This window comes from Chanos chanos, chromosome 8, assembly GCF_902362185.1.
Source record: "Chanos chanos chromosome 8, fChaCha1.1, whole genome shotgun sequence".
NCBI classification, from domain to species: Eukaryota; Metazoa; Chordata; class Actinopteri; order Gonorynchiformes; family Chanidae; genus Chanos; species Chanos chanos.
Genome location: NC_044502.1, coordinates 29,749,245 through 29,762,276, shown reverse-complemented (window position 1 = coordinate 29,762,276; position 13,032 = coordinate 29,749,245). Strand labels below are relative to the sequence as shown.

The 13,032-nt window shown below is 38.8% G+C and overlaps 1 protein-coding gene across 2 annotated transcripts in view; it reads left to right on the top strand.

Annotated features, from left to right (window-relative positions):
• The window catches only part of tenm2b (teneurin transmembrane protein 2b), a 152,927-nt gene that overhangs the window by 81,805 nt on the left and 58,090 nt on the right, over positions 1-13,032 (top strand). For both annotated transcript variants that reach the window (XM_030781080.1, XM_030781081.1), the window contains one exon: positions 10,521-10,746. In XM_030781080.1, coding sequence (XP_030636940.1) covers positions 10,521-10,746 — 226 coding nt within the window. The remainder of the gene's footprint in view (positions 1-10,520; positions 10,747-13,032) is intronic.

Genomic DNA, 13,032 nt, shown 5'->3' with positions numbered 1-13,032 from the left:
ACGTTATTGATGAAAATGTACTTAAAAGCACAGGCAGCAACACAAAGCATTTGCCCACTTCAGCTTAATGCACTACCAATAATAATGCTAATAATAATAATACTGCTGCTACTACTACTACTACTACCACTACTACTAATGATAATAATAATAATAATAATAAAATTCCTATAACCATTCAGCCAATACTGATATTTTACTGTTATACAGTATTGTTATACAGTACAATATACTGTTATTCTTCTTCTTCTTCTTCTTCTTCTTCTTCTTATTATTATTATCCTGTTATCCTCTCTCGTTTTGTTTGGTCTTCTCACCATTCTTTGTGATCATTTTCTTGGAAGGTTGGTGGTTTAAATTGTGTATTGGACAGGTGTGATGGGTTTCATTTCTTATTTCATTTTTTTTATTTAATTACCCAGCAGGAGAGAGATTTCAGGTCGAAAACGTGTTCCCGTGCATGCATGTGACAATAAGAAGCGTTAAGCTCGTATATGAGATATCTCACCTGTGCAATGTCAGATTCAGTCTCTCTAAGTGCCAGCGAATCTCTATTATGAGCTGCAGTTCTTGTCTTGAAAGAGAATGTGGAGTAGCAGGGATTGAGCTGGAATCACATCTTTATTGAACATGTGGACTAAGACTCCCAGCATGTCTCTCTCTCGCCTACAGCAGGGAGGGAAGAAGGGGGAAGGAAGGATTTGTGACAATTATGACGCTATCACACTGAGAATGTCTGTCAGATGAGACTCAACGGGCTTTGTCTTTCTCCATCCCTCTTTTCATTGCTCCGTTCACTCGGCTTTGATACGTTTTACTGAGTTTTTAGCCAACAAAGCTTGGTTCAGTAGTGTCAATACAATGAAACTTTAAATGCATGATATATGTCTGTGCACCTAAGCCACATCATGTCTGCAGATGGCCATTACTCATTTGAAAAAAAAAAAAAAAAATTGTCAACAGACCATTGATAATGAATTACTTTGTGTCTCCATAGGTTGCAATTTATTCGTAGTTCTCGGAGAAAAAAAAAAAAAAAAACAGAAATTAAGTAAGCAATTTTTCCTCGTATATTTTAGCTAATAAAATTACCATCTAATTTAACCTTAACAAAACACACTGCAGTATTTTTAGAATGGATGGCAAAAATGTAGTGTATACTTATTAAGGAATTACAAAATACAGGTTTTTAGTCTGTAAACATTAAATAAACTGAAATGTTAATTAAATTTTCGGTAATGTGAATTAACTCTTTTAGTGCAATTGACATAAATGATTGTGGAAAACTAAAGTATTTGAGACGATTCTTAACTGTAAAGGATTAGAAGTTCGCCATAAAAAAAAAAAAGAAAAAGAAAAAAAGGAAGAAAGTAAATCATTTTTAATGTTTGTCTTACAGCCTGCAGTACATTAGAATCTACTCAAATACAGTTTAATGCGTTGAAATGGGTTTATTAATGCAAATGGCTCATAGATTGTTGGGGGACGGGGGGTTCACTGTCCATTGCCTTTGTCAGTGGCTTTCTCATGCCATCCGTCCAGTGATCACTATTAGTGAAACAGACCCAAAAATTCCAACACATGCAGTTCGTATCTCTTTTTATTCCTTTCCTTAAGAGTAATTCTTAAATGTGTGCAAACCATTCTTATAAACCAAAATCAAAAACAGAGATAGTTTTAAGATTAGTGTTATATTTAATACACCACTTTGACTGTTCTACAGTTTTTGTCAGAATTGTAGTCTGCAGTTAACAAGATTCATTTCTGCTTTAGTCTTTTGTAAATCTTTATATGAATGGCTTTGGAGGGTTCCATTTTTTTTTTACAACTGTAATTACATTTTTCTGCCAATGAAACAGTATCATGACTAATTGCTTTACCACATGCTGGAGCAGCATCAGTTACACATAAAGTCAATTCATTCAAAATTAGCCATTTAGGAGCCTTCAGAACCCATTGTGAACACATAGATATATTTTTGCTGCCTCGGTTATATGTATCATAGTTAATTTTAGTGTGTGTGTGTGTGTGTGTGTGTTCATGTATCTGTGCAGGCATTCATACATGTGTATTGTGTGTGTGTGTGTGTGTGTGTGTGTGTGTGTGTGTGTGTGCGAGTGTGCATCTGTGTGCGTGTGTGCATCTGTGTGTGTGTGTGTGTGTGTGTGTGTGTGTGTGTGTGTGTGTGTGTGTGTGTGTGCATGCGTGTTTGTATGTGGCTGTCTGGCATTCATGCATGTGTGCGACTGGCTGTGTGTGTGTGTGTGTGTAAAGTAATTTTCATAAAATCAAGGCTGACACTAATTTTACAGTCAGATTCTCAAATTAATCATTGACTAAACCTGAATGCCTGATTGAATATTATTATTAGGGTAACAAGAACTCAGAATATAATTCAGCGTACTTTAGCGCTCTGACAATAATATTACACTCATTCAGCTCTTAATATGCCATTTGTGCCATTCAATCTACTGCTGAATGAAGAAATTCATTTGACCAAAAATGTGCACACTAGTATTTCATGTAAAACATAAAATATTATGTGGTTAATGAGGGCCAATCTAATTCTCTAAAGGCATTGTCATGCAACAGAAACAGTTTTAGTCATACATTATTGAAAGTGAATTTAATATCAATTTTTCTCCACAATTTTTTCTCCATGCTTTTCTCCCCGTTTTTTTTTCTGAATAAATTATGTAAATGTAAATGAAGAGATGAACCACTAATGAATGTTGTATGCGTTTGTCTCGAAAGCATCAATCTAGTGTAACATAAAACTAATGCTTCAATTCAGAATAGAACAAATAATTGCAGTGAGTTTAAGAAAATGATCTAACTTGAGATCTTTCACAGTAGGACATTTATCTGAGTGCATGACACTCCTGTATTACACTTTCAGTAATAGCAGTTAGAGTATGATATTATGTTATCTGTCTAAATCTGTTGGAATCTGCTGTAAACAGATGCCTTAATGTTTGAGCATTCAGACTCATTTGTTACATTGTTGCCCTCTAATGTCTTAACTGAGGGTAATTAGACTGAAAGACCGACATATTAGTCATGATTTTATGTACTGTCCAGACATCATTAGTCTCTCTTTGGTTTTGGAGTGGGATTGGCTGTTGCTCTTTTTTGGCTAGTTTCTATTAAGCACTGAGGTTAAATGGGTAAAACTATTTTTTTTTTTTTATTGGCTTCATTAATTTTATGTGACACATGTTTCTGTACGTTGCAGATGCGTCTATTCCTGTAATGGTCTATTATGGCTCAGATGCTGCCCGTAATTCAGAGAATAGGCAGAGTTGCGAGACAAAATAAAAATAAATCCACTGATGCAGTGAAACCCTCCATCCATGTAGTTCACTCTCTTTATGAGAACAGTCTTTTCCACCCAGAAACACTTTCTCTCACAATTAAAATCTATTTCCCCAAATGTATATCTCCAGAATACAGGATGTGCTCTTTTTCAGTGAATCCTGTTAACTGAACTCTTTGGTAAATCAGCTGTCATAAGGTCCATGTTTCTATCATCTCTGTTTCTGGTGTTCCCCCTAAACAATTTTATTTTTTATCATGAACAACAATTTGAGTGACTGTGGTCGGTGTCCTGTTTTTTTTTTTTTTCCCATCTCCTTTCATCAAAAACATTTTCAAGAAGGGAAAATATCTTAAGTGTTTGTATGAAAACAAGATTTTTTTGCCTTTCAAGACCTTCTTTTACTGTTTTTGTCAATGCTGAAGAAATGAAGAAGCAATTTCCCTCTCAAAGCACGCTTGCTTCCCCAGACTGCACTGTACACAATACATTCACATAAATGAAGTCCCACCACTCATGTGTAATTGCTTTGCTCTGAGGTTTTTCTGCTTACCAGTACCAACTGCACTGCACTGCTTAGTGACCAGCGTGTAACTGTTCCTCCTAAAGCCCATGGTCTCAGATAAACATTTTTGGTAGCAGGGATATTCCCCCTACTTACCGTGAAAGCTTGCCCGCGTTCTCCCTCATACTGTTCCAAGCTCGGTGCTCCTAAAAAGAGCAGCCATGCTTTTAGCGTACTAATACTGCCAATACATTATTCATATGTTGTTTCATTTTTCTTCTAACTATTTCTGGAACGTTGGCATTTTCAAATAAAAAAATCCAAACAGGGAAATCACCAGGGGTTTCTGTAATGTTTCGATCTCTCCATTTTCTTTTTCTTTTTTTCCATTTTTTAATCACTGAAACAGTGAAATAAATAACATGTAATGGATGTAATTTGGTGCCTGTACTTTTTGCTCTAATTTCAGGCTGACTGTGCGGTATCGTCTGGTAACTGTGAGCGTGAGCTCCTTTTGCAGTCTAATTATTTGAGATGAAGCCAAAAAAAAACCCCCTCTGAATATTTAAAAACTGTCACTTCAGAACACCACCCTCCCCTCTCCTCTGCCACTCCTCCACAGGACTCTGTGTTGGTTTTGTTGTTGCTGTTGTTTTGTTTTGTTTTTTTATGATTTTTTTTTAACATTCTTACCAAAGAACTCCACAGTCTTGCCTTAATTAAATTCCAAAGAAAAAGAAAAGAAAAGAAAGATGAAGGGAACTCGGCTAAGTATGGTGGTTTAGCTTTGAGCTGTCCTTCTGCAGCACTCAGTCTTTTATCCTGGGAGAGGTTAGGCGAGGGGGGGGGTTCCATTCTACATGGTGCATAGTGGTGCTGCCTGTGGTCCAGTTCTGTCCCTCATGTCGGTACAGTTCGGGACTGCCAGATGGAAATTTACAGACATCTAATAAAACATCAGCTCAGTTGGAGTGTCTGCATAAATCTGAAAAACAGTTTGACTTCATAAAGGCATCAAACTCAGAAATCGATTCTTCTCTGTACGGTGAACAGGTGTATGAATAGTCTGAATACTACTGTTATTTTATACCTGCAGATGGGCACACACACTCACACATGCACTCACACACATAACCAGCCATTTCCATTCATGTGCCTAGACTAGCAATCATATAAGTAGGTCAATGTGTCCACCAGAACATCGGATGACACGGACGCAAAATTAGCTATGCTAGCATAGAATATAGCGTATGATATCGAGACAAGAGTGAATAAAAATCTTTCTTGTGTTACCATATGTAAATGTGTTTATATTTGTGTGTGTGTATTATATATATAAATATATACACACAAAAATATACACCATATATGTACATATATACATAAATACTCACACACACATATTCTCATATATATATATATATACACACACACACACACACACACACACATATATGTGTGCATATATATATATATATATATATATATATATATATATATATATATATATATATGTGTGTGTGTGTGTGTGTGTGTGTGTGTATATACATATATATATATATATATATATATATATATATATATATATACATATATGCGCGCGCGCACACACACACACACACACACACACACACACACACACACATATATATAGTTGCAAATAGTTGCTTTTCCCCTAACTGCTATTTACTGTATAATGCACATAACCTAAATACCCATAGCCTAACCTAAAATGCTTTAAAAAGTACTGGGCTTCTGGTAAACCATATGCGTTTCACACCACACTTAGTGTGAATTTAACATGAAAATGTGCTCTTTTTCAGGGACAGATAAGTCCCACTTGTTATTATAATAATAATTATACTCAGTTTATACACAAGCTAGTCTCTGGAGTCTGTGTGTGTGTGTTTTGATTGTAAGACCCAATGAGAAAATATTGTCTATAAGGTGCAGCGAGAGAATGAGGTGACGGACAGCTGAAAGAAAGACAGAAAACTTCTGTTCACCGGTCTTGTCATCTCATAACTCACTCTCTCCCTCTCTCTCTCTCTCCCTCTCTCTCTCTCTCTCTCTCTCTCTCCCTGTGTAAGCAGAACTGAGTCAGGGCAGGAGAGCTAGTTTCTATTACCGCGCGCTTGTCTCCAGGCCTCTGTCCCTCCCGCCTGCCCCATTTAGATTGTGTCTTTTATCATTCCAAATTGACATTCATGCTTTTACTCCTATTGTTTTTCCAAGGTTTCCCATCGCTTGTGTTGGGCAATTTATTTTAATCCTTGTCATCCCTGGCCCGTAGCCGGTGAAGCTCAGCCGCGGTAATTTCACCCATGGCCATGCACCAGCAAACAGCAACCCACCCCAAAAAGCTGTTGTGCTTTGCTTCCATTTTGTCCCTGCGTCGACTCCTAACTGTAATTGCTTTTTGCCCCTGTGTCTCCCTTTTCAGCATTTTTTTAGGCTCTTCCTCTGTGTTTTGCATTTATTTTTCCTGACGTGGATCTTTGACAGCTAAAGAGAAAAAAAGAACTTATTCAATACTTGGATTATTACAAACAATATATTTGTGTGTGTGTGTGTGGGTGTGGGTGTGAGTGCTTGTGGGTGGGTGGCAGGGAGTGTGGGTGTGTGTGGGTTTCTAAATGTTGTGATAATAAGCTAGGCTTTCTTTTTTCTCCTCTGGATATTGGATGTAACTAGATGTTATCTGGAGATTTCTGGTATTTACTGCATCATAGAATATAGAGGAGAGTGTTTTTCAACTGACAGCTGGTTACACTGTCAGAAGAGATTGAGTGGAGAAATCTTCTGACCTGATGTTTTTCTTTCAGTTTATTGATTTGCTGTAATTCAAATGTTTTTCTGCTTTTTCTTTTCTTTCCTTTTCTCTCTTTTTTTTTTTTTTTTTAAGGAATGCATACAAAATTAAATTAAACCAGGCGTGAATACGGCGCTCTTGACTGGCATCGTCTCTTTTTCAGTTACTCGAGCACTTGTTTTGTCTGACCCAGACACTGACTTTCCAAATCCAACTCAATTATTCATAATTGTGGTTAAATGGTAGGGAACTGAAAGCTTTTGGAGGAAGAGCCCTTTTTTTTTTTTTTTGAAAGGAAGCAGAGATAACGGGCAACAAATGAACGTCAGTCTAAAAAAAATCGAATGATTTAACAGCTGTCATACCCAAATAAATTAGTTATTATCAGGTTTATGATACAACCAAAGAAAAAAAAATTCAATATAGAACTATGCCTATACAGATATATTCTATGTAGACCATGCCTAATGATTTCAGCTGTGTGTGTGTGTGTGTGTGTGTGTGTGTGTGTGTGTGTGTGTGTGTGTGTGTGTGTGTGTGTGAGTATGTGTGTGTTGTATTTTTTAGGCAAAATCTTTTTTCCATCTTTTTTTCTTTCTTTTTTTTTTTTTTTTTTTTGCAGTATTTTTGAGCACGTTTGAGCACCTCCTCTTTTGCTTAAGATTGAACCAAGTAGCTTGGATCAGTTTGAGATCTCCCTTTTAAATGAGGTTTGTATTTTGAGATAAGACATTATAGCAGTGTGCTTTCAGGAAAAATTGTGTTTCATCATGTATGTCCTGCTTCTGGGGGAATATTTTTCTGGTCCACGGCGCTCCCGCTCTTCTTTTGCATTTGCTTAATTCGGCACGTCAACCACTTCAGGACAGTACCAGCACCTTCTATATAAGATCCACATCAAATAGACAAATATGTGTTCCTCTGCCCTCAGTTTAGTCTGTCAGGTATATCCCATTAATCAAACCTAGGATCAGCTTCCCTGACCCTTCCACCCAAGCTTAACCATCACAGTCAAAACATTGCAACTGTTCTCAGATCAGCAGTTAAGAGCTTGACATGCTTAGCCTTCTCTCTCTCTCTCTCTCTCTCTCTCTCTCTCTCTCTCTCTCTCCCTCCCTCTCTCTCCCTCCCTCTCTCTCTCTCGCTCTCTCAGTGTGTCTCTCTTCTTCCTGCTCACAGTGGTATGTAAATATTAAAGAGGCCACTGAGTCAAAGCTATTACACCTAATACAGTGCAGCAATAAAGGGAAGAAGCTGTAATCTGCGCTTTTCAGCAGTGACTTTGGGCCCCCTCTGTCTCTCCGGTGTGCAGTCCAAAAAGATGCGGCATGAGCTCTCTCCCTGAGAGGAATCCATTGTCTCTGTCTGATTCTCCGTGCTTCACATTTGAGCCCCCCGTCCGTTTGTTTTTTTACACGTTTAAAAGAGGCCCCTGAATGAGGCCCAGCAAGACCACTGAAGGCCACTCTTTTCGGTTCGGTGTCGGCGTTAATCCAGCCTGTTGTGGCTGTCGTTTCGATTTTAGGTTTTTCAGCTTCAGGTTACGGGGAGAGGAAGACAAAGCGAAATGGCTTGGATCCCGGTGCCCCCGCCAAGGTTATCAGAGCGCGTTAAAGAGCGAGTGTTCATAATGCCTTTGTGTGGAGCTGTTGGAGCAGCCTGGAACCCTGCTTTGATGACCGTGCCACAGGGACAAATCCACCGTTCACCGTTTCCTACGCTGGACGCGAAGGCGCCGTTAAGAGCTCCCCAACTTCCTCTCAAGCTGAGAACTGAAGGCTTTTTTTTCTTCAAAGCAGGGGTTTGTCGTGCTCTTGGTCCTTTTCTCTTTTTTTTGTGTTTTTTTTTTTTTTGTTTTTTTGGAGGTAGAGGGATGGGGGTGGGTGGCGTTGTCTGCTCTGACGCGGGCGTGCAATGGGGAGATTACACGGACCAGGTCCGGGACCGTGGCTGATCTGCACTCCGGCCCAATCTCCCTTTCATCTGCATACTCCTTTTTTCCGTTGAGACATGAGCTATTTCAATGCCACTTCTTCACTTCCTTTTCCCAGACCTGAACTTAGCGTGCTGAAAAACGTCTGAAGACTAAACTTGAAATGCATTTAACTTCTATGCTGACGGTTTTTTGTGTGCGTGTGCGTGTGTGCGCTTTGTATAGGGTTTAAACTGTGAAAGCAGTTTGTTTTTTTTGTTGTTGTTGTTGTTGTTGTTGTGCTTTTCTTTAAAATGCTCAGTGGTCCTCTGAGGTAAACAAAGATAACAGGAACAAACCTGAGCAGTAAAAGCATTCCTGTAAAAGTTGCCTCTGTGAATAACTGAATCCTAATGGTAAACAGTATGCGAACAATGCAACAGTCTGTAACACTTCCAAATCATTCGAATTCTCAAATTGATTATGACATTACTCAAGAAGCAAATGGGTTTTTTTTTCTTCTTCTTCTCTGGTATGTACGGAATCAGTCGATCCATTGTCCATCTCTCAATGCGGGGCCTTCTGAGAATCTGCTGGAGAAGTTACCTTGACAAAGCCTTGAGTCTTTTAATGCAGAGAATATGTCATCAAAAAAAATCTAAAATCAAACTGGTTTTTAACCAAGCTACAGTAAAATTTCTTGGCAGAATCCTTCAAAAAGTAAATTACAAATTTACAAAAAATTAAATTACAGCATTCGCATCCATACATTTTATTATTATGTAAGTGCCATACTTTCCAAGCCGTAATTTTGTAAATTATATAAGCAGGGCTTGACATGAAAGTATTGAATGAATTTTTGTTGAGCTTTGTATGATTCTTCTATCTGATTAGAAATACTTTTAGTTTTACCTAGATGGTCAAAGAAAAACTGGCCATATGAATTGAAATAATCCTTTACGAATATTGATTTTCATTCATTGTTTAAAAAGTCTTTTTTAACTAAATATAATATTCCCTAATTATATAACTTTGATAACGTTGATTTTATTAGCACATGCAATGCTGTTTGGAAAAGGACCATTTCCGGTTTATCTGAATCTTAGTTGGGGTTGATGTAGGGTAATCATTGGGCCCAAATGTATGGAAAAGGGCATGGTTTTATAATTGTTATGTAGAAATTTCTTCAGTATCGCCGGGTAAAAGTTGAATGTTGTTTTGAACAAAGAGATATCACCCGCATAATTCCGGTAGAACCGTGATGCTCATTTCTCAGTTACGCTTTTGAACATTTTTAGCATGTATATTGTTGGTTGCAGAGATATTATGGTGGAATCTGGTTAATTTTTCATATCTCCTTAAATTTTCATTCATACCACTCAAGTATCGCTTCTCCTTTTATTTTTCATATTTAATTTTTTTTTTATTATTATTATTATTTTCCAACATTTTTTGTAGCTGGTTTATCAGAAATCTCTGTGGTATAATTCAGGGACTTGGTTAATGTTTTTTTTTTCCCTCCCCCCCGTTTCAAACAGTAACTGTTTGCAACTTTGTTGAAATGCAATAGATTAAAGAATGCTTTGTCCTCAATGTTTTTCTCTTTTATCTCTTCGGATCTCATTTCACACAAATCATCCACACTTTATGTTTCTATAACCCTGACATTCCACACTTTAAGGATTTTTTTTTTTAACTTTATCATTCTACATTAAAACCCTGTGGTGGTACAAAGGGGAGGGAAAAAAATCATACATTCACACTTTTTATATCAAAGACAACTGACAGGACAAGTTTATGAAATAAATCGCTGAACTAGATACCACCACTATTCAACAAGTGAATCCTTTGTACTATTGTTCAGGCCAGCGTTGAAAGGAGTGGAAATATATTGCTAGACCTATTGCTGTCCAGATCTGTTTTCTTTCTTGCTCACTTTTCCTTTCGTTCTCTCTCTCTCTCTCTTCTCTCTAAGGTCCTTCAAGTCACCATGGTCAGCCCTCTCTGAGGCCCCCCGTGCCCCCCCCTCACAACCACCACCAGTCCTCCGCCAACTCCCTGAATCGGAACGCCCATGCCGCGAGCCGACGCAACCCTGCCCATGCGCCTACCTCCGCCCCTGCCGACGGTCCCTCCACTCCTGAGTCGGTCCAGCTCCAGGACAGCTGGGCACTAAACAGCAGCGTGCCATTGGAGACAAGGTCAGTGAGCCGAAAATCCAAACGCACACACACACACACACAGCCAGTCAGTGGGACCACTCTAATACAGAAGACTTAGACTGAGTAAGTGTGTCAGTTAAGGCCATAGTCATAAGGTAATCCTAGGATACTATTTACCATTGATAGGAAAGTGGGATGGTGCAAAGCAGGAGCTTGCTGTTTACATGACATTATGACCCTGATCTAGACGAGAAAAACTAGCCTCTGTTTTGATGGGCAAATAAAATATTCTGAACAGATTTTCAAAATATGCGGTGTTATGACAAAGTGTAAGAGACTATAAAATGATCAAACTGTCATGTAAAATAAAATGCTCAAAATAATCAAAACTACATCAAAACCACTCCCTTTGGGTTTCAGGCTGTTGTTCCTTCTGAATGTTATCGGCTTTGAATCTAATGTCAGAATCTATCTGAAGAAAAGAGTTTTTTGTTTGTTTTGTTTCATCTCCTCATATCCTGAAGACCCAAAATTCCACTTTGATCCATGTATATTTACCTCACATGGAATTCATCTATATAATGCCAGCCATCCACTGGTCATAATCCTAGAGCAGTTTACACAGACTCGGCATGCACAGACACAGACACACCCAGTTTACACAGTGAGGCATTTACACAGACCCCAAAACACACACACACACACACACACACACACACACGCTCTGGTGCTCCATCATATGCAGTGAGGTGTGTTTTTTGTCTTTCCACTGTGCCTGTGTTCTCTGGGAGTCTTTGTTTGGAGAGGACTTGCTATTCTCCCTCTGGGTTGGGGGCCACTCCCCCTCTGGTCTCCTATCACACCCAGAACATGCTACATGAACTATTCATAAGGTCAGGACTGGTGGTTCCCTCAGATGTTTTATTCACACACACACACACACACACACACACACACACACATACAGACACGCATACACACTTGCTCCCTGACAGACCTGTTGTCCGCCCTTCATTGCACTGTCACTCAGCATAGTGTGTGTGTGCGTGTGCGTGTGTGTGTGTGTGTGCGCGCGTGCGTGTGCGTGCATGTGTGTTTGTGTGTGTGTCTGCTGTCACAAAAACACACACGTCCATCACAAAATCACACCACTCAACCAAACGCTCGTTTGACAGTATTTTTTCCCCCCTAAAGTGTTTTGTCAGTCTGCTTGGATGAAGGTAACGATATCTTATAAAACTAGGTCATGCTATCGCAGGCCTGTGGAGGAACACTGATATATTGGAAAGGAAATGAGCTTTTTAGTGTGGAGCTGCGCTTTGAATTCAGAGCATGTTGGCTGTAAGCAAGAGTGAGTGCCGTGCAGAAACAGACTGGTGTAGAGTCTCCTGAAATATGCATTTGGCATAGTATACCAAAGGCCCTGGTTGTCTTCATATGGAACAAAGGTAACACACAGCAGGAAGGACTAAAATTGAGTGAGGAGACAAGAAAGTGGTAAGTACTGCAGTTATGGCTCTCTTTTTCAGCACCACGGACAGCATCTTGTGCCACAGCATGTAATGACCAGTCCCTTAATCTCACACACACACACACACATGGATCCATAAAAAGGCCTAGCGCACACCACCCACAAAACTTAACTTTTATTCTTACTCAAACACACCTGAACACTCAAGCTAAAACACACAGACTTTTATATCAACCATTCATTAATGAAAGATCTACCTACATGAGAAGTTACATTTGAAATATATATATATATATATATATATATATATATATATATACACACACACATACATGCATATTTCCATCTACTCTGATTTAAAATGTATTTTTAAATACAGGCTAATTCTGTTCGTATCTAGGCGTGGGAGAAGAGTAAAAGAGTGTTGTTCCCCTTCCACCCTCATTCCTTAGGGAAGCCCCTTTATCAGGCATCATCGGCCCCTCTCCTGCGCTATGCTAATGAACAGGTGTGGTAGGAGTGTAGTGTATGAGCTCAGTGTGAGAAGAACCGAGATGGGAGCTCTTTTGTTCTCCACGTTCACGTGCTCTGTGCCCCCTAGACTGCAACTCTTACACCTTTTATATTTATTTCAAAGACACCAAGGCCCTCATTTGCCGTGTAGTATTGTTTGTTTCAACAGATCTCCTCGTTAATTGAGCATAACTTCACATTCCAACCTGCGCTCTAAAGCTAGTCATGGAAGAAAATTAAATTTGCCCTTTAAATGGATATACAGTGTACATTTTATGTGATGCTTTTTATGTATTCGTGTACATGTTAATATAAACATATGGATGCCTACACACTTTATA